Source organism: Pelophylax lessonae (genome assembly GCF_965119305.1).
Source record: "Pelophylax lessonae genome assembly, chromosome: 1".
In the NCBI taxonomy this organism is placed as follows: Eukaryota; Metazoa; Chordata; class Amphibia; order Anura; family Ranidae; genus Pelophylax; species Pelophylax lessonae.
In genome coordinates this window covers 431,747,569-431,772,224 of record NC_138768.1, presented here as the reverse complement: position 1 = coordinate 431,772,224, position 24,656 = coordinate 431,747,569, and the positions used below count along the sequence as shown (strand labels likewise).

The 24,656-nt window shown below is 42.3% G+C and overlaps 1 protein-coding gene across 2 annotated transcripts in view; it reads left to right on the top strand.

Annotated features, from left to right (window-relative positions):
- Positions 1-24,656, top strand: part of KIAA1958 — a 107,401-nt gene that overhangs the window by 20,771 nt on the left and 61,974 nt on the right. For both annotated transcript variants that reach the window (XM_082255827.1, XM_082255828.1), the window contains exon 2: positions 22,378-23,578. In XM_082255827.1, the coding sequence (XP_082111953.1) occupies positions 22,402-23,578 (1,177 nt within the window). In that variant the 5' untranslated portion in view covers positions 22,378-22,401. The remainder of the gene's footprint in view (positions 1-22,377; positions 23,579-24,656) is intronic.

The following is a 24,656-nucleotide window of genomic DNA, read 5'->3' as shown; positions in this document are numbered from 1 at the left end:
GGAGAGCGGGTAACTGGTTTTGACAGTTACCCGCTCCCATTTCCGGCTAACTTCGCTGTGGCAAACTCAGCTGAAAGTTCGGCCCCCTATTCCAAAAAGCGCAGTGCACATGCACAGTAGGGTACTGCCTGTGAATCCCTGTGGGTTTCCTTTATGGTAGCGTCAGCAACTGAGATCCGATTGAAAAATCGACTCGGGTGAAGACACCGCTGGATTTGTGGATAGGTAGGTGTTCTAATATTAAAAGTCAGCAGCTACAGTATTTGTAGCTGCTGACTTACATTTTTTTTCTAAAGGAGCCTGGAGCTCTGCTTTAATGTGACTTTTTATACTCCATGGCAGGGGTCTCCAAACTGTGGCCCTTTGCTTGCTTTTTTCTGGCCCATGGGGCATTATTTTATCTGCTGATACCAAAAATAGGCATAATTCCTCCTACTAACAACAAAGAACAGGCACAATTCCTCCCAATGATGCCAATGATTGGGGCACTATTTCTCCTAATGACACCAATAATGGGGCCCAATGACACCAATGATGGAACACAATTCCTCCCAATGACACCAATGATGGGGCACAATTTCTGCCAATGACACCATTGATGGGGCACAATTTCTGCCAACGACACCAATGATGGGGCACAATTTCTCCCAATAACACCAACAATGGGGCCCAATGATACCAATAATGGGGCACAATTCCTCCCACTATCAGCAAAGAGTTTTTTTTTTCTTGCTAATGTCTGGACCTTTTCTACTACCACTAACCACAGTCTGGCCCTTCTAAAGTCTGCAGGAGAGTAAACTGGCTCTTTGTTTAGAAAGTTTGGAGACCTCTGCTCTGTGGCATTGAAGTCGTATCAAAGTCAGAGCAAAGTAGTACAGGAACCTTTTCTAAAGTCGGCGTGACTTGTGTCGGATCATTTAAGGCGGCTCTCTTAGGAAAACATTTAATTTGACATGTCGTGTGACTTGTGCTCTCACAAGTCGGATTCCATGTCGCACCAGTGTAATCTGGGCCTTAGTTGTGTGTGCTGTGTTTTATATTGCTTATCACTGGACAGTAGTACTATGTATTTATGGATAGATCAAATGGGTTCCATAAATGTTGTTATATACTACATATTAATACTTATTTGTACTTTTCTCCATGCAGATAAACTGTATAGTACTCTTTCTTTGCTGGTACAGCATTTCTCATTATCTGCATGTATACTGGATGGTTTACAGTATCTGTTCCTATTCTGTTTGTTTAAACACTGCCACTACCACATTTCTTGTTCTGTAACCTGGATGTAATTATAAGTACATGTTCCAATTTTGTAAGTATGTATGTGGTAACACTTGATATTATATTACCAATAATTGAGACCTTCTTTGACCATACATTTTCTAAATATGGCTCATGATGTCACATGCTTGTCTTATTGTTTGAAGAGGTCACTGCATTACTGCATTTTAATATATGATCATATTCCAAGAAAATGTTTTGTGGATTAACCACTTTACCACCGGAGGATTTTGCTGTGTTACGTCCAGGCCACTTTTTGCGATTCGGCACTGTGCGAATTTAACTGACAATTGCGCGGTCGTGCGACGCCATACCCAAAGGAAGTTTATGTCCTTTTTTTCCCACAAACAGAGCTTTCTTTTGGTGGTATTTGATCACCTGTGCGACTTTTAATTTTTGCGCTATAAACAGAAAAAGAGCGTAAATTTTGAAAAAATAACAATATTTTTCACATTTTTTTAGATGAAATTCCCCCAAAAAAATGTAAAAATCAAAATTTTTTTAAATTTTTGGCCAATTTGTTTTCTGCTACCTATGTTTGGTAAAAAAAAATCACAATAAGCGTATTTTGATTGGTTTGCGCAAAAGTTATTGTGTTTACTAACTAAGAGAAAGATTTCTGTCATTTTTGGTGTTTTTTTTTTTTAACGAGTAATGGCTGCGATCTTCGATTTTTTTTTTTTTTTTTTGCGGGACTGCGACATTGCGGCAGACAGATCGGACCCTTGACTGACATTTTTCACACTTTTGGGGGTACCAGTGACATTTCTACAGTAATCAGTGCTATAAATATGCACTGTTACTGTAAAAATAACACTGGCAGGGAAGGGGTTAATTTTATTGGAGAGGGAGGGGTTAATGTATGCCTGGTGCTTACTGACGTGTGTGGGGGGGAAGTGACTGAGTGACACAGGGACAGATCGCATGTTCAGCTATGCTGAACCCTGCAATCTGTCACTGTTTGTCACTTAGGAGATCCGCCCGCTCTGTTTACACAAGCGGGTAGATCTCCAGACTCGATTCCCCGACGATCGGGGAAGAGCAGCGGCGATCGCCGCCGCTCCTCCCCTGGCCCGACTCCCGCTGTGACTGAAAACAGCGGGAGCGAGCCTCCGGCGGCGCGCGAGCGCCGCCCACAAGGGGAGGAGTCCAGCGACGTAGGTCTACGTCGCTGGACGGAATCGAGCCACTTTGCCGCAGTACAGTCCCAGTGACTGGTCGGCAAGTGGTTAAAGGGATTGTAATCTATAGTTTTTTTTTTTTCAATAAAAATACCAAACATGTTATACTTACCTCCTCTATGCAGTTGGTTTTGCACAGAGTAGCCCTGATCCTTCTTTTCTCTGGTCCCTCTTTGGCTCTCCTGGCTCCTCGATCCCTTTGAGTGCCCCCACAGCAAGCAGCTTGCTATGGAGACACCCGAGCCGAGCCACAGCTACATGTATTCCATTCAGACATGGAGCTGTGGTTGCCCCCCCCCCTCCTGATTGGCTAAGTGACTTTGATTGACAGCAGGGGGAGCCAATGGCGCCGCTGCTGTGTCTGAGCCAATGAGGAGGGGAGTCCCGGACGGCTGAGACAGTCATGGACATCACTGGATCGAGAGAGGGTTCAGGTAAACATTAAGGTGGTCCTGCTGCACACAGATGGCTTTTTATCTTAATGCATAGAATGGGTCCAGTAAAATCAAATGATATAATGTTATCATTGTGTTCTATTTAAATGCATGTTACGCCTGTTAATAGCTGTGTAGAGCACCCACATTTCTTGGGTACCTGGTTCCACAATCCCACCTACCCCATAAAGGACCAAACCACATGTTAAGCAAATACAGTATCTCACAAAAGTGAGTACACCCCCCACATTTTTGTAAATATTTTATTCTATCTTTTCATGTGACAACACTGAAGAAATGACACTTTGCTACAATGTAAAGTAATGAGTGTACAGCTTGTATAACAGTGTAAATTTGCTGTCCCCTCAAAATAACTCAACACACAGCCATTTATTTCTAAACTGCTAGCAACAAAAGTGAGTACGTCCCTAAAGTGAAAATGTAAAAATTAGGCCCAAAGTGTAAATATTTTTTGTGGCCACCAATATTTTCCAGCGCTGCCTTAACCCTCTTGGGTATGGAGTTCACTAGAGCTTCACAGGTTGCCACTGGAGTCCTCTTCCACTCCTCCATGTTGAAATTACGGAGCTGGTAGATGTTAGAGACCTTACGCTCCTCCACCTTCCATTTGAGGATACCCCACAGATGCTCAATAGGGTTTAGGTCTGGAGACATGCTTGGGCAGTCCATCACCTTTACCCTCAGCTTCTTTAGCAAGGCAGTGGTCATCTTGGAGGTGTGTTTGGGGGCATTATATTGGAATACTGCCCTGCAGCCTCGTCTCCAAAGGGAGGGGATCATGCTCTGCTTCAGTATGTCACAGTACATGTTGGCATTCATGGTTCCCTCAATGAACTTTAGCTCCCCAGTGCCGGCAGCACTCATGCAGCCCCAGACCATAACACTCCCACCACCATGCTTGACTGTAGGCAAGACACACTTGTCTTTGTACCCCTCACCTGGTTTCCACCACACACGCTTGACACCATCTGAATTAAATAGGTTTATCTTGGGCTCAATCAGACTACAGGACACAGTTCCAGTAATCCATGTCCTTAGTCTGCTTGTCTTAAGCAAACTGTTTGCAAGCTTTCTTGTGCATCATCTTTAGAAGAGGCTTCCTTCTGGGACGACAGCCAAGCAGACCAATTTGATGCAGTGTGTGGCGTATGGTCTGAGCACTGACAGGCTGACCCCCCCATCCTTTCAACCTCTATAGCAATGCTGGCAGCACTCATACGTCTATTTCCCAAAGACAACCTTTGAATTTAACACTGAGCACAAGCACTCAACTTCTTTGGTCGACCATGGCGAGGCCTTTTCTGAGTGGAACCTGTCCTGTTTAATCGCTATATGGTCTTGGCCACCTTGCTGCAGCTTAGTTTCAGGGTCTTGGAAATCTTCTTATAGCCTAGGTCCTATTTATGTAGAGCAACAACTCTTTTTTTTCAGATCCTCAGAGAGTTATTTGCCTTGAGGTGCCATGTTGAACTTCCAGTGACCAGTATGAGAGAGTGAGAGCGATAACACCAAATTTAACACACTTGCTCCCCATTCACACCTGAGATCTTGTATCACTAACGATTCACATGACATCGGGGAGGGAAAATGGCTAATTGGGCCAATTTTGACATTTTGACTTAGGGGTGTACTCACTTTTGTTGCCAGTGGTTTAGACATTAATGGCTGTGTGTTGAGTTATTTTGAAGGAACAGAAAATGTACACTGTTATACAAGCTGTACACTCACTACTTTACATTGTAGCAAAGTGTCATTTCTTCAGTGTTGTCACATGAATAGATGGAATAAAATATTTACAAAAAGGTGAGGGGTGTACTGACTTTTGTGAGATACTATAATATAATACACTGAGGAGGTCTTATGCTTCTGAGCATCAAAGGGACATACTGTATGTTGCTGATTGCTAACTCCCACATTCTGTAAATCAAATAAATATTGCCTCAGGTTGACTTATCTGTGTTATCTGTGCCTTTAAAAAGACCCCGTGCCATCCAAAAAATGTTTCAACAAAGGGAATGCCTAGGAAAAAGACACTGAATACTTACCTTTCCTACAGCCTGCAATGTTGCATGTTGTTCTATTGCAGAGAACTGGTCCCCCGAGATCCACTGATAAGCCAGCTTTTCCTGGAGCTTTGACCTCTGTGATCCCCCTTAGCCCTCAATGGTTCCTCCCTAGAAACCAGTGAATAGCAAGGTGCCTCAGAGATCAACGCTCCTAGAAGTGTTGGTTCCCCACTGGTACCAGTTGTCTGCAATGTAACAACGTTCAGTGGCGTGGGCTACAGGATAGGTACGTTTTCAGGGGTTGATTTACTAAAGACAAATAGACTGTGCACTTTGCAAAAGTGTAGTTGCACTCTGCAAGTGCAGAATAGAACAAAAAAGTGCCACGCAAAACAAATGAGGAAATTAAGAAAATCCAGAAAATGTGTGCAATAAATACAAAGTGCAATAGTGCTAAATATTATAAATGTGAACAAATGAAATAATATAGATTAAAAGTAATATTCAGAATGATAAAAATAAGGTACGACGTGCACATATAATAATGATAATAAATCGTGCACACCAAAATGAGTGAATATAAATGCAGCTGAAAATATGTATACAGTAGCCACCCTGTATGCAATGATATAAAGTGCTGAATGTGCAGAAGTAAACACAATAAGATATAACTGTATACAAGCAAGTGAAAATAAAGTGATTGTGACTAAGCAGATATAAACAATAATCGCTTAATAAAGTGCTGATGGCGTTTTCACGTTATCAGAGAAATATTGCACTCTCCAGAGATGCACTCTAACAAGTCCACTATGAGTGATCCAATGGTATCCTTTGTGGTGACAAGTGCCTTCACCTCTCCACCCTATGTGATTGGGTCCTCACCTCCGCTCCTGCAACCTAGCGGTTAAGCATAAGTCTAAAAGCGTAATATTGCCCCTCAATGGCCACCTTTCCTGGAGCCAGGGAGTATGTGTCAGCCCCTCAGTAAAACGTCATTCTCCGGACAACACCCCTCAAGGAAATCGGTGGTTGTAACATGAAAAGAAGGGGGACTCAAATAGTGCTTATACCTCTTTAAATGTATTCAATAATCAAAAACATAAAAACAGGTACTCACATTTAAAAGTTGCTTGCAGTGCACCAAACTAAAAACAGCCTTTCTTAATCAGCGTGTGTGATAGTAAGCAGGCAGAAGTGGAAGAGCTGTAAAAGCTGCTCCTGTATTTCCTGGATACAGCAGAGAACTGTCCGGGCCCCTCCCCTATGCGTGGCGACACAGGGTCACGTGTCTTCCTCAGGGAGAAATATAGTTACATAGTTACATAGTTAGTGAGGTTGAAAAAAGACATCAGTCCATCCAGTTCAACCTATGATGTGTGTGTGTGTTTGCTGTTAACCGTACATTGTATACCCCTGTATGTTGTGGTCTTTAAGGTGCCCATCTAATCATTTTTTGAAACTATCAATGCTCCCTGCTGACATGACTGTTTGTGGAAGAGAATTCCACATCCTTACTGCTCTGACAGTGAAGAACCCCTTACGTATTTTAAGGTTAAAACGTTTCTCCTCTAGTTTTAGTGAGTGGCCACGTATCTTATTAAGTGCAGTTGCTCCAGTTCTTAGTAAATGAGGTAAAGCTTTACTTTGCAAAGAATACCCGATCACATGCAGGAAAATTAAAAAAAAAAAAACAGCATTTTTGCTTGCACATGATTGAATGATGGAAGTCCGCAGAGTTTCTGCTAATTTACTAAGCTCTGCGGCAACTGCTCTTGCACAGCGCATCCTTTTGCCTTTAGTAAATCAAGCCCTCAGTGTCTACTTTTCACGTATGTTCTTGGCTGAAACTTTTTTGTTGATGTTTCAGGTTCGCCTTCAGTGCCAATTTACCATGCATGGAGCCATCACAGTTTTATTTTAATATAAATAGTTCTATTTCCTTTACTAAAGTTACTTTTAAATGGATCTTTCACTTTAGCAACAGAAGATAAGCTACTGACAGGTATAAGGTGCCGACATCTAGAGGTCTGCACATACCTCCAGAAGATTTTAGAACCCCCATTCTGGTGGATTCTGGTCTTTTCTGATCTCTTCCTGATAGTTTGAAGCGTGTTTAACACTCTAGTCAGTGTCCACTTTAAATACCCCAAATTTCTCCTATATGCCTCTTTGATCCATTTTGGCTAGGTGAAATGAACACATTGTAGGGTGAAAACTTCATTAGTGATTCAGCCTCTGTGTATTATGTGCTAGACATATTAGAATTATTGGTGCTTCTTCAGTGGTGATTACTGAGAACAGTCATGGATTAATTGCTTACTCATTGAGCATAGTTTACAGTGGAAGCTCTCATTATTACTCTGATGTTAACCCTTACACAGCCCTTGACCTTGCAGTATCTGCTCCCTCTTGCATATATATACAGTTATTAGGACTGATTAGGCTTGTACAGCTGTATTACACTTCAATAGATTCAATTACCGCTGTAAAGTAGAACACTTTAAAATACAATTTACTTTTCCCATTCATGCTGCTATATCATCAGCTGTGGAGTCAGGAGCTCTTGACTTTATGCTTGGACAGTGGAGGTACTAGCTCATAATCGCAAAGCTCACACAGTTTTTAGTATTCTTTTTTATATTTAACCTGGACTCTAACAGTCTCTGCAATAATGATAACTTCTAGTAACAGTTGCATGTCCAACATAACTGTATTTGCAATGTAAGATGAGGTATCCGGGTTGATGTATATCCAACGACTCAGCATTCAGTTATTCTAAATGCATGCATAGTATGTTATATTACACTTATATTAAATTTTATTTTAGAAAACCATTCTGAGCACCCCAATCAGAGAATACCCCTCCTCCCTTGAGGGCCTTCCGACAGTACGATATGTATAGTGAAAATCAATGTCCTGCCCAGACTGCTTCCTCTGTTTGCTACAAATGGATTTTATCTTCACTCTTTTCTCTCCACTCTAGGGCAAGACACATCATAGACTAGACAAGTCCCTATTCACTTTGCTTAAGCTAGAAGGCGTATGGGCTTCCCAGACCCTATTCCTGGCTACAGAGCCACACATGTGGCTAGAATATTGGAGTCATGTCATAATGATCACCTTAACAGTTGGATAACTATAGAGCAATAGACAACTGTAATACTAGTCTTTGTCCCCCTGTGGCACTCCATAGGTATCCCCCTTGCAGTGTGCACTAACCCTTTGGTAGGCAACAACTTAAAGCGGAGTTCCACCCTAAAATTAAATTTACCTCCATCTTCTCGCTCCGGGTCACCTGAAAAACAAATGGATAATCACAATTTTTTTTTTTTACTTACCTCGTTTAGAAGAAAATATACTTACCTTACTTCCTCTTCCTCCCCTCGGTGGCCACGGCGATTTGTCACTTCCTGGCTTTGCAATGATTCCTGGGAGCTGAACGTCATCGCTCCCAGGAATCAATGCGCCTGCACCGGCCCCGAGGTCAGTTCCGGTGCAGGCGCCGTCATACCTTGCTAAACAGCTTCTGGGCATGCCCAGAAGCTGTGCAGGGATGACGCTGCCGCACCGGAAGTGACGGCGGGGCTGGTGCAGTGCATCGTGGGACCGAAGAAGACGGATGAGGACACAGAAGAGGATCGCGCTGGCTTCAAGCTGCCCACACCGGAGATGGCAGCGCTGGACAATACAATTTCAAGGTAAGTATTTCTTCTAAAAGGTAAATGCAACCCCGGGACAGATCAGAGGCTAGCCATTGTGGAATGCACTAGCCCTGACTAGCCCTTATTAAAAAAAATGTCCCAGGGTGGAACTCCGCTATATGCACCATGCCCTAAGTCTGACTCTGATGCCCTAAGGTCAGTAATGCTCCCAAATATGGGTAACACAGACTTCCCTACTGGGATCAATGATGATGACATCCAGACCTTCTTTAGAAATCACAAATCCATGTTAAAAACCCTTCTTCTCACAGTGTAAAATTAGGCAAATGTCTGAAATCCAGTGTATGTCAAACACAAAGCTCAACTTCTAAAGGCCATACAAAACTCCCCCACTTTCTAGCCTCACTACCCGCACAACACAAAACACTCCTTTGAAACTTTATGAATGGATACAGATCCTCCAACATACACTATCTTTATCCTACTCTTTATTAGCTTCAGCGGTACCAGCCTTTTCTACACCATACATCTGCAAGTAGGAATTATAAATAGATTAATTTTCTCTAAAATTATCTATAAGTACTTTACCCACAAGACCTCTATTGCATGCAAAATCCAGGAATGGGGCTTTAAACTTTTAACCAGATGGTACAGAATACCCACATACCTCCACAAGCTTTTTCTCCCAACCTCTCCTCTGTGTTAAAGAGGTGGTTATGAACATGGCACACTCCTACACATATTTTGGAAGTGCCCCCTCTTTCAAAACTTCTGGTCTACAGTTAAAGTTGAAATTTATATATGGATTATATATGGATATTTTTGTACAGTTACGTTGGTCCAGCTTGGACCAAGTTAGTATGCATACTCCATACCTGGCCGAATCATGACGTAACCTGCCTTCACCTTTCCAACTCATCCCATCAGAGAACACTATGCATTCATTGAGATAATGCAAAAAGTTCTGTGAATAACACCTGTGCTGAGCCAGTGACCTCCTGTATTCACTAAGCAGCAGGGCAGCCGTTTAGCACAGGTTTCCTGAAGCTAGCAGCAATTACTGGTGTGGTGTTGTCTTATAGTGATCATAAGCTTCCACAGGGATCGGCCAGGTATGGAACATGCATACTTAAATTGGTCCAAGCTGGAAAAATATAACTATGTTAAAATAGCCATACCAAAACTTCAGCTTTAGGCAGGCCATAGACCATAGGCCATAGTTCAGCAGGAACCGGCTGAGATTCGAACCATGTATGGGCAGGCTGAATGTACTAAGTTTATTGATTGATCAACTTGGGTGCAACCAGTCTTCTGGATTTTATATGCGATTGTTGCTAGCGGCTGCTATATCTGCCGGCAATAACCACTGTCTTCTGGCGGGGACGGCTTACCCTGCCATCCTGCCTAGATAATACGATGGCTCGGTGGGACGGATTCCCCTGTCACCACTCATGGTTGCAGGAAAGAAACAATTACACTCCATGTATGGCCTGCCTTAGTTTCATCCTTACCAACCTCACAGGAATAGACCTGGGTGATAACCCAACACCATTCCTCCTTCTTTTCAACCGCATATCTAGACGTTCCTACAAGCAATCCCTACTTATCAAACAATCCTTCCTTTACTAGACTTGGCTAGAGCCTAAATGTTTTCACCCCTAGCCAAAAAAAAGAAAAGTAGACCCATGCAGTGTGAGCACAGTCCTACTGCATTAACTTTAAGCTTTAAATTGTTAAGCATTGTTTGTACCCGTCTAAATATAGTACTTCTATAGAAACTGTGTTTTATTAACTTTTCCTTTTATTTTACTAAGGTGGAATTATTCCTCTGCATGAAAATATTCAAAATTCGGCCCCTGAAGCTTTTTGCCATAATGTATCAGTACGCAAAGCATATTAGCATAATATGGCAGACTTAACTGCCAAGCGATCCCCTCAAGTGCTGCATTGTTAGCCCTCTCAAGTTGTTATGGGCACTTCCATCTTCTCTTGGACTTACTTCAGCCTTCAGACTCTTGATTGGCCACTTGAATGACCAGGCAGCGATTAGGTCACTTCTGTGCATGCGCATGGGAGACACATTATCACCGCACAGAGCAGTGCTGCAAATGTATGCTGAGCTTTGCATGTGCAGCTCAGTGTACATAACTAATGACAGTCAAAAAGAAGGGTTTATGACAGAAGAGACCAATAGGGGCCCTACCTGCAGTTTTGTATTTTGATTTTGTGCTGCTCTAGGCAAGATTAAAATTGGGTGCCCCCCCCCCCCCCATGTAAATTTTTCCACCTCTGCTGCTTTAAAATTGTGCATGCCTGTGCAATGGTAACAAACAACGTAAATTTTACTATCCATAGGTAATGCTTTAAAATTACTGCTCATGATCTAAAGTTCCCGGAAATACCTCACACGTGTGGGAGGATTGCTGCTTGCGTGCGTTGGGGACCGACATGCGCCTTCAAGTGTGAGCATGGGAGGACAGGGGCACTTTATTTATATATAATATTATATATTTATTTTTTTAAATGTTTACACTGTTCCTTTTAATTTTTTTTTTTTTTTTATAACTTTTATTGCTCTCACAAGGAATGAAAACATCCTTCTGACAGCAATAGGGGGTGACAGGTACTTTATATGGAGAGATCTGGGGTCTTTAAAAGCATTCAAAACACCGAGATCAGTGTTTTTAAATGCTTTAGATTTTAAAAAATGGCGCTGATGGTTTCCGAGTAAACCGGAAATGATGTCATGTCACGAACAACCAATCAAAGCTGATCCCGGCTTCGCTTGTCTGTCCGGCCAGCTGGCTCGTTTGGGTCTCCCAGTCATCCTGGTACAGGCGCAGCCCCCTCCAAATATGCCGTCCAAGGCAAACGCCTTGTTTGCATCCCGTTAGATTTGCCCCTGCCTACCTGTCAGCTGTTTTTAAACTTTTTTAGGTTTAATTCCACTTTAAAGAACTAATCCTTTGTCTGTTAAAAAATATTTTAAGGTTGAATGCTGCACATAATAACTTAATAAAATATTATCTGTTGTCTTATGCATTTTAAATGTGTGCAGTGGACTGGTATTGTGAATAAAATAAATTAGATTGCAGGTATGCTGGAAAAGTTATGGGAATGTTAATGATGTTTTTATTGTAACTTATTAAGCTGTCTCAAAAATTGAGACGCTGTTCACATCACATTGGCTGCTGTCCTACTGAAGTTCTGAATGGCCAGTGTTTACTAAAGACCTTTAAATCCATCAAGATCATCATTCCAAACTCACTTGGGGCTATGTTCTGCTGCCACATTCATCTCTGCCACGGTTGGCTTTTTTGTCTTGCTTAATATTTAAGCATAAGAAATCCAAGTGCACGAAAATGTTTTTGGCTGTGCCCTGCAATTTGAAATCATTTTCATGATGAAATAATGTGCCCTTTCACGTTTCTGTTAAATCAGAGTAAGTTATCCATAATGCAAAGAGCCCAAACACCACAAATAATTTGCCACAGTGTGTAATAGGGAATTAAACTTGAAGCTGGCGCTGCACTAGAACTAATTAAAGAAACTCTGTGCCGAGATACTGTATGCTTCCAGCAATTTAAAGTAGAACTTTGCTCTCAACATTGACTAACATAAATCCTTATGCTGCTTGTATTAGTAAATAGAAGGAAAGTATATAATATTTATCTGGTTGAAACTTTTTTTTTTTTTTTTTTTTTTTTTTACATTTTTCAGTTACTTCCTGGTTTCCAGGCCTAGGCAAATTATGCCTAACATCCCAGGAGTCTTCAGGAGGGGAGGAGGGGTTTTCTAAGCAAAGCACTCACTCCTGCCTGCATGTCTGAGTTAAGGACAGATCGATCCAGGAATTAAATGGTAGATCGGGGTAGGCAACTTTGGAGAGGCGGAGATCTACCTGAAAACCATGAAAGATCACCAGGGTTCAGCACCTTTTTTTTTTTTTAAGAAATTAACCAGCAAGGCTTAACTAAATAGTAAGGAAAACTGAGGAAAAATATAATAAAACAAATATCACTTTAAAAATATAAACTTTTCAGAAAGGGCAGACATTGGTGTCAGTAGGGCAGTGGATGGTGTCAGTAGGGCAGAGGACGATGTCAGTAGAGCTTCCCTGAAGCCTCAACATCAGCATGGTGCTCAAATAGTGATTTATAATAGGGATAGACTGATTAACGGCAAGGCCGATATACACTTCCCTGATATATCAGTATCAGCCCCGGAACTGGCCAATACTGCTGATATTTTTGTGACGTCATTCTGCCTTCTTAGGCCGTCTCCCTCACCTTGGACAGCCTCATCTGGAGTCGGGACTAGTCTCGTGGGAGTGTATTACAGCCATACACCCACCCACAGCAGCCCGGTGCAAGCCAGCCACCCACATCCACAGGCCCTGTACCAGCCAGCCACAGGCACTGTACCAGCGAGCCAGCCAGCCACCCACAGGCCCTGTACCAGCCAGCCAGCCACCCACAGGCCCTGTACCTGCCAGCCATAGGCACTGTACCAGCCAGCTAGCCACCCACAGGCCCTGTACCAGCCAGCCACCCACAGCCCCTGTGCCAGCCAGCCACCCACCCACCACAGGGTGCCAGCCAGCCACCCACCACAGGGTGCCAGCCAGCCACCCACAGGCCCTGTACCAGCCAGCCACAGGCACTGTACCAGACAGCCGCCCACAGGCCCTGTACCAGCCAGCCACCCACAGCCCCTGTGCCAGCCAGCCACCCACCACAGGGTGCCAGCCAGCCAACCACCCACCACAGGGTGCCAGCCACCCACCACAGGTTGCCAGCCACCCACCACAGGGTGCCAGACAGCCAGCCACCCACCCACCACAGGGTGCCAGCAAGCCAGCCATTAGGCATTAAACAAAAATTGACATGTTTAGTGCCAGATTTGTGTCAAAAATTGTCTTTATTTTTCAAAACTTTAAATGTACAAAATATTGGCCCATTTTGGCCAATACTGATACATTGTTACCAAAATATCGGTATTGGTATTGGCCCTGAAAAAACCATATCGGCCTATCCCTAATTTATAAGCACAATTTTTTTACAGTAGCACTGTGAATCCAGGTTGGCATGATGACACACCCCAAAGGGTCATGTCCATGACAGCCTGAAATCATAAGAAGCGGGTTCAGTGAGAGGGGACATTATTTCTTGTACAGGTGTCATAAAATCTTGTCACAATTAAAAAAAAAAAAACGCAGCTGTGCGGGGCTCTGTCTACCCGGCTGCATCATTTATTCACAGAGTTCTGTGAATGTGAGAACTACAAATACCAACAGCCTTTACTGCTGTCGGCTTGTAGTTCTCAATGAACTACTAGGGTGCTGTTGAGTACTCTGGTAGTCCATTGATTCTTCCTGTCATTGTGAAACTGCCTGCCCGTATGAACAGACAGCTTACACTGACAGTCTGTAGGAGTCCTGCATGGCATTACTGATCCATGGGTCTCCCATACACATTGCTGCATGACTGCTGCACCCAAATTTGTTAAAACTGGCTAGTATCTTTCTATTGTGTATGGGAACCTTTACATCAGTTTTTGCATCATAATCAGTTATATAACATTTTTGTTATATTGTCCATATGAATAATAAATACAGACTCCAAATTATGTCACTTGTGCTGATCCTCAATTCCCATATCTTTATATTTTAGTATAGTCTTAAAAAAGGCAATGGAGTTATAGAAAAACATCTCTCTAGAGACTTACATAGCCTTTGTTATCATGCTAACCTTAAGCGCTAGAGATTATAGAACAATTTATTTAAATATTTATAGTGCTAGAGGCTCACACTCTATTCTCAGGAAAGGACAAGAGTGACCATTAGCTGTTTGTTGTCTTTCGCTCACGGCAAATTCACTGTTGCTTTGTGCCTTGCCGAATTTTGATTGCTTAAACCATCATACTAATGATGTCTTATTGCTTAGCTTAGCTTACTAAAGAAAGAAATTAAATTTCTGCTTTAATATTTCAATTGCATTTTTTCACACTCTTAAATTAGGTTGACCAGATTTTTAAAATTAAATCTGAGGACATATTTTTTTTTTTAATCAGTAATGGCGGCGATTAGTAGCGGGACTGCGATATTGCAGCGGACAAACTTTCAGGCAGCAGGCACTCTAATGTGGCTGTGGCTGTGGCTGGCTCTGTCACAGTGCATAACATGACATGGCTGCCGGGTGCTGATTTTGTTAACTCATGACCAAGTCATGTGACACACTGTGACAGTGCCAGCCAGAGCCATGATAAAGCGCCCCCTGCCTGTGAGTTATGATATAATTAACCGCTTGACGCTTGGTCAGCCCCGTGCAGGCAAAGTGACGTATGGGTACGTCACTCGCCTGTGAGCCAATAGGGCACAAGCGTGCGCTGCCGGAGGTGCGCTCCCGCCCCCGCTCGTTCACGGACACCTCCGCGTGAGTGACCAGCGGACCCGATGTCCGCCTGTCACTCGCGATCCTCAGTTACAGAGGGAGAAAGGCAGGCGGCTAATGTAAACAAAGCCGCCTGTCATTGTTCCTTGTGTAACAGCAGAGATCATACGGTCATGCTATGTAGGATCGTAGATCTCTGCTGTTACATGAAAAGCCAAATCCCTGCACAGTTAGAAACACGCCCCTAGGGACACACTTAACCCCTCCTTCTCCAATAAAGTTAACCCCTTCCCTGCCAGTGTCATTTTTACAGTAACAGTGCATATGAATAGCACTGATTACTGTAGTAATGTCACTGGTACCCCCAAAAGTGTCAAAAATGTCAGTCACGGGTCCGATCTGTCCCCCGCAATGTCGCAGTCCTGCAAAAAAAATCGCAGATCGCCGCCATTACTCGTTAAAAAAAAAAAAAAAACAACAAAAATCGTTCCCGTAGTTAGTAAACGCAATAACTTTTGCGCAAACCAATCAAAATACGCTTATTGCGATTTTTGTTTTGCTAAACATATGTAGCAGAAAACAAATTGGCCAAAAATGTTAAAAATTTAGATTTTTACATTTTGTGGGGGGAATTTAAAAAAATTTGAAAAATATTGTTATTTTTGCAAAATTGTCTCTCTTTTTTTGGTTATAGCGCATGATCAAAAAATCGCACAGGTGATCAAATACCACCAAAAGAAAGCTCTGTTTGTGGGAAAAAAAGGACGTCAAATTCGTTTAGGTACAGCGTCGCATGACCACGCAATTGTCCGTTAAATTCACGCAGTGCCGAATCGCAAAATAGGGCCTGGTCAGGAAGGGGGTAAAATCTTCCGGGGCTTAAGTGGTTAATGATGCCAGAGAGACAGACACAGTGCAAAGTAGTCTATTCACAGACACCCCCAAAGCACACCTGTGTTGAAGTCTTGAAGGCACTGGCAGCCCCACAATGGGATCCGCTTCCCCTCTGTTCTTGGTGCTGGACACTGTCATCTGAGCTCAGCTGCCTCTCTATGCCTGTCACTGCCACCACCCGCCTCACCGCCTCTCAAGTCTCATTCTCTTGGCCCCGGCTACTTCTGGGTGGGGAACGGAGCTAATCGGAGGAAGATCACTCCGACGGAGAAGTCAAGGAAGGCAGGCGGCTGGCTGGGACTTGAGCCAAGGCGGAAGAACATGGGAGCGGGAGTGGAATGGGCATGTGCCTAAAACTGAAGAAACAATCCCTCCACTCCGATCAGCACATGACCATCAGAAAGGGGCACAGATAATGGAAAAAAATACACCCCCCTGAACTAGTAGGAGCAGCGGCGCGGGATGTGTAATTCAGAATTTGTTTTTTAGATTCTGCGCTGACTGTCTTTGAAATTGCCCAGGCCCCTGTTCAAATCCAATCCAGGGACAAAACCGGGGCTAGACTTGGTCCGGGGACAGTGTCAGGGTCCGCCTGTGTGAAAGGGGCCTAACTTAGAAGCTGAAGTTAGAAGCTGATTGGCTACCATGCACAGCTCCACCAGATTCTATGTGCTCCGGTTTTAGTAAATCTCCCACTATGCATTTGTTACTTGTGTGTACATTCATGGAACACTTTGCATCAGTTACATATGTTTGTGCACAGGGAATACTGTATATCAGTTACATAAGTTTGCACACTGTGCATCAGTTACACCTACAGTATGTGCATGAACAAGACATTATGGGGTTGATTTACTAAAACTAGAGAGTGCAAAATCTGGTGAAGCTCTGCATGGAAACCAATCAGCTTCCAGGTTTTATTGTCAAAGCTTAATTAAACAAGCTGAAGTTTTAAGCGAATTTGCTACCATGCATAGCTGCACCAGATTTAGCACTCTCCAGTTTTAGTAAACCAACCCCTATTCATCAGCTACATGTGCGGGTGTGAGCAGAGTACACTATGCAATATTTATATGCTGTACTTTAGAAAAGTGTGTGTAATGTTCTAAAAACAAGACCGTGGCAACCAGGATTTGTCTGGGTCACACACTTTACTAAATGTGTCAGTTAAAGCATAGCTCCACCCAAAAGGGGAAGGTCCGCTTATTTGCCAACACCCCCCCCTTCCGGTGCCACATTTAGCACCTTTCAGGTGGAAGGGGGGAGCCGATACCTGGTTTTGACATGTCTGTCTTCTTTACAAGGTTAGTTTTTAGATCATGGATGCCTGTAGATATAGACATTTTAGTGTTAGGGTAGACTTCCCCTTTAATGTAATGTGTCTGGTGTTTTTGCATTGAAGTCAATTGGACATGATTTTGCATCAAAGTCAATAGGACGCGATTTTGCATTGAAGTCAATAGGGCGCAGCATGCCATTATCGGCAAAACGCCGATAACCCTATTTTCTGCTGATGATTTTTGACGGCCGATATATCAGTACATACCTAGCTCTTAGGTGTATGTGGAACTCCAAAAATAAGTGTTTTCATCACTTTGTATGCACAAATTTCCTCTTGATTACTGTATTGACAGAAAGCGAAGGGAGATGACTGGTCAGATGAGTGTTTACATGTGTTAAGTGGTGGTGCTGGGCATTGATTTGTACAGAGTACAAATCTTACAGCTGCTGCTGGTCACACACAGAGGGTGCAGGCAACTTTGTCTCAGGTCATAATTAGGATGTGATGTCAAATATAGCGAACTGTGCTCTTTAATCCTTTTTTTGTTCAGGTAACGGTTAGTACTGCCGATAAGAATCTGGCCAACCCCATGCGCCCGTGTGATGATAGCCTAAGTGCCTTTAGTTCTTTAACCTAGGACTTCCTATCATTCAAATGTCAGTTTCTTTAAAGAAAGTTGCTCTTTAATTGCGCCCCCTCTCCCCTCCTGCACCCTACTATTGGTCCTTTGGCATGAACAGCAGCCTAACTGGCTGTAGTAAATAGTGGGGTGTAGGCCAAAGCCTGTCTTTTCTGGGTTAGGGCTCCCATGGCACTCAGCAGCTAAAGATCCGTAACTTTTCATATAATTCTGTAGTTCCTTTAGTTTCAAGACATTTTACTTTAAGAGATTTTACTTGTTACAGAAGGAATTTCAGTTGTTTTTTTATCCCTAGGTTTTAGTATTGCTGTATTTCTGTAGGTATCCTAGCCAACTAATAAACCATGTTTGCAGCTGGAATAGGGTCAGCTCTGCCAGAAATATTTCTACAATACAGGATAGGAAGGGTAATCAGACAGTGCCTGACATCGGCATGTTTCTCTTATGTGGATCGTGCCCGTTGCCGCTCTCTGCTGACCTTTGCTAGTAGGCCAGATAAACAATATCAGCGGTGTTTAGATTTCAGACTGGTTTGCCTAGCAACTAATTTAATGCAAGAATACGCTTGTATAAATAATACGTGTTGAAGATCGTCTGTCTTCCTAAAGATTTCCTTTACTAGAAATAATTACTTTTAATGTAAAAATACACTTTCTTAGGAAAATAAGAAGAAGAGGAAGACTATGTACTTGCTATGTCAACTCCATCATAAAAGTCAACATGCACTTAGCCCACACAAGGCAAAGTAACTGGCATAATGCACGGCAAGGGCTTATCACATACTCTGTTCAAGTACTGGCCAAAATGGATATACAGTGGGGAAAATAATTATTTGATCCCCTGCAGATTTTGTAAGTTTGCCGACTTACAAGGAAATGAAGGGTCTATAATTTTTATCATAGGTATATTTTAAATAATAGAGACAGAATATCAACCAAGAATCTTGAAAAAACACATTATACAAATGTTATGAATTGAGTTGAAGTTCACTGAGTAAAATAAGTATTTGATCCCCAAGCAAAACATGATTTAGTACTTGGTGGGGAAACCCTTGATGGCAAGCACAGAGGGAAAACTTACAAAATCTGCAGGGTATCAAATAATTTCCCCCCCACCATATCATAAATTCCATGAACATTTGCAATGTGTGTCAAACATGACCAAATGCGTGTAAAAGTACCACTTTGAAAAAACACACCATAAAAAATAAAGAATATATTTGAAATATAATTAGCGCAAACAAATCTTTGTACAGTTAATTAATAATATAATATACTAAATAGCAAAAGACTGCTGCTGACACCCTAAAGATGTGTACACTCCACCTCAAAATTATATAAATGCAAAATTAGTGCAGCGCAATCACAAATACAACATAAAGCATAAACAAATTCCTATAGATAAAATACCTCATGTGGTATCAACAGTGTAACAGTCCCAAAATCAGGATTCCACCGTAGTGAGATTTTCAAAGTGACAATCCTAAAAAACATCCAATGTGTTTGATGCCCACCACCTCCGGATAAAATGCCTGTTCACCTCCAAGGTATGACCCCACCACAGAGTCACAAAGGCCTCAATGGACTACTCTCAAGAAGGTACTGGAACACTCCTCACTTGGTGTCCCTGAATCCCGCTGCTCCACTTCTTGAGTCTCAATCAAAGGTATAACATATAACAACGTAAAATATAAATGGAGAAACCATAGTGCTCTCTGCGCCAAATTTATTAAAAATTTGATCAAAGAATAGTGCCCCAATGAATATGTGAAAAACAAGCATGTGTACAGCTCACCACGCTGATACTAGGTGAATAATGATGTCACGGGTAACGGCTCCACCCATCCATACGCGTTACACCCTCCTCATGTGTTTCTTCAGTAGGTCCTGGATGTTTTTTAGGATTGTCACTTTGAGAATCTCACTACGGTGGAATCCTGTTTATGTTTTATGTTTGTATTTGTGATTGCACTGTACTCATTTTGTATTTATATAAAAAATAGAGATGTGAATGCAGCCTAAGTTCAGAATATTTTGTGAGCAATATTTATAATATGGGAACCTTTATTTATTTATAATGATAAAAGGAAACCTTAAAGGGATGCTGTCACGAGTTTATGTGCTCTCTTTTTAATGTCTCAAGTGCAGCGTCTTTTTCCTATCTGTTTGGTCATTCTCTCTTCACCTGTGATATATCTCGTCTGCGTTTGCATGCTCTAACCAGTCCAGGTTGATGTATTCTTCTGATTACTGGCTCAAAAACAGGGGTCTCCAAACTTTCTAAATGAAGGGCCAGTTTACTGTCCTTGAGATTTTAGGGGGGCTGGACTGTGGCCAGCAGGAGTAGAAAATGTCCTGGTGTCAGTGGGAGTAAACAATGCCCCATCTTTAGTATTAGGATGAGGAATAGTACCCCATCATTGGTGTCAGTAGCAGGAATAGTGTCCCATTTTTGGTATTAAGAGGAGGAATAGTGCCCCATCATTGATGTCAGTGGCAGGAATAGTGCTCCATCGTTGGTGTTAGTGGGAGGAATAGTGCCCTATCATTGGTGTCAGTGGAAGGAATAGTGCCCCATCATTGGTGTCAGTGGAAGGAATAGTGCCCCATCATTGGGTGTCAGTGGGAGGAATAGTGCCCCATCCTTGGTGTCAGTGGGAGGAATAGTGCCCCATCCTTGGTGTCAGTGGTAAGAATAGTGCCTCATGGTTGGTGTCATTGGAAGGAATAGTATGCCATCATTGCTCTCTATAGAAGGAATAGTGCTCCATCATTGGTGTCAGTGGGAGGAATAGTGTGCCATTTACAGTGTCAGTGGGAGGAAAAGTGCCCCATTGTTGGTGTCACTGGTAAGAATAGTGCCCCATTGTCGGTATCAGTGGTAGGAACTGTGCCCCACTGCTGCTGACATTGAGGAGAATAATGCCCCAGGGGGCGAATAAAAACAAGCAAAGGGTCACATCCACCCCAGGGCTGCAGTTTGCAGACCACTGCTCTAGAACTTCAGCCTCTGTCTTTCCTTTCGTCAGGGTGAGCTACCTAGACACTGCTAGCTTTATCAGTGAGTCCTAGTTTTTACACTGGCATTTGTAAAGACAAGCGAGTGAAATGAGCATATGCCAGTGGAGCACTAAGTTAGTGTAAAGCTCAATTCAACTAAGCTTATTATTAAATGTCAAAGTGCAGTAACTACATAGTGTCCTAACCCATAGCAACCAAGGAGTTATAAGCTTATTGTAGATGAATGATTTGATTGGTTAGTATGGGTTATTGCACTTTGATTGCATCAATACATTTTATGTAAAAAGCCTGTTAGAAATTTAAAGTGGACCTTCAATTATATAAAACATTATTTCTCCCTATAAACCCATCCCTCCACCTTCCCCACCAACTGAAAAGCAGTTTTTTGGACACTGCGCACTGCCTCCAACCTAGATTCTTGCTTAGGGGAGAATAACCTCTCCGCTGCTGGAGCCTCCTGGGATATGTACGTCACAAATTCCAGGAAGCATCAGCTTCAACACAGAAGCCAGTGGAGGGCAGACCTGGCAGTGCATCATCAGGAGGCTGCCTAAACCAAGAAGAGACAGCTGGCTCCTGATGATGACAGAAAAGAAGGTGGCAGTACATGACCCAGCACGCAGCAACAAATCAGGGGACCACAGCAGGACAATGCTGGATTCGCTGGATGTGTGAGTATGTTTTTTTGAGGACTACCAAGTGGACAAGATAAGAGGGGTAATAGAAGTAATGGGAAAGTGAAGTTGTAATTTAAGTAAAAAACACTTTATAATGTGCCTAAAGCTTGGCTATAAGGAGAAGGAAAAAAACGTATCTTTGATGGATAGCTTTTGAAGCTATTACTGGAATATGCCTTCATATATTTAAGTAATTTTGTTGATATAAATATGTTAAGATACTTGAAGTGCTATGAATTCCAAGGGATTGCAAAAGATTATCAGGAGGCTGCACAAAAGGAATATTTAGGGCTCATGTACACAGGACATTTTTTTTTAACTCTCCTGGAAACCAGCAGCGTTTTTGCAAAAAACCAACCTAACACTTGTAAAAGTCAAACACTTTTACAAGATTTTAGGTGCAATTACAGGCGTCGAGCGATTGGGTGTTAATTTTATTGGCCAGAATAAACATTTTATTTTGGCCATTTAAATGAATTAATGCCCAAGTGCTGAATAAGCCTATTGTTAGCAAGCGTTTAGGTGAGTTTAGACGCGTTTACAAGCGGCAAGCTTTTTTTCTGGGCAAACTCTGCTGTTCCTGGAAGCACTGACAGATGTTTTTTTTTCCTGCCTTTTAAACTCTCTTGCTACTAAACACTGCTAAATGCCTATGTGTGCAGGGACACATAGGCTAACATGCAGCGGAGTTTGGAGGCAGAAAAAATACACGATAGGCGCCCCTAGGAGCAGCTGCAAAAACATCTAGTGTGCATGAGGCCGTATGTGTTTTTTTATGTGTTAAGGTTCTAGTAGGTGTCAAATGTTTATTTAAAGATTGGTGTTGAACTGGTTCTAAATAGATCTGAAATCCTCATTCATCTGTTTATTTTAACTTACAGGAAGATACTTCTTGATTTACCAAAATGGAAGACTGTCTTCATACATCTTCAGAAAACCTCGCCAAATTAGTGAGTTGGGCTCATAGTCATGGGACAATTTGTAGCCTTATTCCAAACCTAAAGCACTTACTTTCTGAGGGCTCCCATGGAACTCTTACAGCTATGTGGGGATGCAGTGCTGGCCATGCATACCACTGGCCATTGACTACAACATGTAGGGCTGGTCCTCAGGAGAGGGTATGTTTCCAGGACAGTAGAAGCTTCAATTCAGACAGTCCTAGTATAATAGGTGTGCCCTCAGAGACTCAGACAAGTCCTTTGGATAGGTACCCTGGGAGACCAGTAAAATCAAAACTTGACTGTAATAGAACAAGAGACTCCTGTGACTTTTCCTACTGTAGTGAACCTTCAGAGCTCGATGAGCCTGTAGAAGAATATGAAGATGAAACCACATTATTTGACATGGTATGTGAATCTTCTGCAACAGATGAGGACAGTGACTTTGAACGCGGAGTCCAGCGGTCACCTAATGTTACCCGTAAGAGGTCTATTGGTGGTGGTATCTCTTCTCTTTCTGGATCTCAATCGCACATTGTGGATGAGGACAGTAATGATGTGATTGTGAAAAAAATTAAACAGGAAAAACCTGAAGACTACTATATTGTTGCTAATGCTGAACTTACTGGAGGTGTTGATGGTCCTTCACTGGCTTTGACACAAATGGCCAAGCCTAAGAACCAAACTGCCAACACAACCCCTTTTGTAGGACCATCCAAACCACCTAACATTTTGCCGACATCACTAAATAACGAGCTTGAAGTACAAGCTATTGCACCTTCTTCACTGGTCCTGCAAAGACCCACACCTCAAAAGCCTGTGAGACCACCATTGTCCTCCCAAAGCAAAATACCATCTAACCCTCCAGCTATCAATCAGCAGAAGGGAATACAGATGCCAGTCAGTACTTCCACGGGAAATCCTAGCCAACCAATTAACATACCTTTATCAGCACTTCAGTTACCAGGACAAGAAAAACAAGAGGTCACTGAAGAGATTCTCCCACCTGTACTGAAGCCAGCATTATCCAGTGACATGGCCCTCTCCCCATCAATGAATGCAGAGCCTGAAGTAAGTTCCAGCCAGCAACAGCCAAATACCACCCCTAATATCAGCTCTGAGGCATCAGCACAGTCCATTCCAGGTATGTAAGTGTACATTTGACCAATAATGCTGTTCTATACATTGTTTGAATCATATTGCTTGAGGTCATTGTAGCCGTATTAGTGCACTTGCGACAGAGACAATTGAGTACTGTCCGTGATACTTTTTTTATTTGCACTAACATACAATTTTTCAGGACAAGCTTTCGGGGTATGTCCCCTTATTCAAAGTCCAAGCAGTGTCTTTGAATCATATTGAAACTATAAATGAACAGAAAAAACATTATATGGCATTAGACTGGATGAAAAGTATATAATTTTATTTTATTACCTTTTTATCTTCTAGGCAATTTTCACATGTCAGTTTTATTCTATGTATAGTTTTGTCTTTGTAGCCTATACTAAAAAAATATGCATAACTTTACTTTGAACAAGTAGGCCATTCATTTGGTTAAAACTCTTATGTGATTTATGCTAACTTTAAACAATTGAAAGAACTTGTTAAAGCACACTTTAAGGACCAATTGTTACAACTAATGCATAAAACAATTAGATTTTTTTGCATTAATCAAGCTTTGTATGATCATCTTATGTATTTTTCATATGAACATACCCCATAAGTGCACTTTCTAAGTAATGAATCCTATCTTATGTTTGCCTTTTAATGTAGAATTCCGAGATAAACCTAGCTAGTCTTAGAAATGATCCTTCCCCCTTATAACACCTATGTTGACTAACTTGTTTAAGAAATATACTTACCTATTTTCAGCCTGCTTTGGTTGGTCACGTGATCTGGCTCCCCTGTGTCAGACAGCGATAGCTGCAGGGGGGAGAAAAGAGCACCGACAATGGATGGGCCATAGGAGCCTATGAGTTAAGTCACTACTACAGGCAGGGATCGTACGGTCCTCAAAAACCTGGAAAAGATATTGAATTTTAAAATGACAATTTCCAGGCCTGGATATGTTTTGGAAAATAATTTAACCCACAAAGTTTTGGAAAAGTCATGGAAATTTTAGAGCAAGGCACCACTCAGTGTAGCAGATGTAACCATATTAAGAAATTATATGGAGGTGTAAGCGTCTATCTTCATAGCTCGGCGTTCTTCCGGGTCCACTG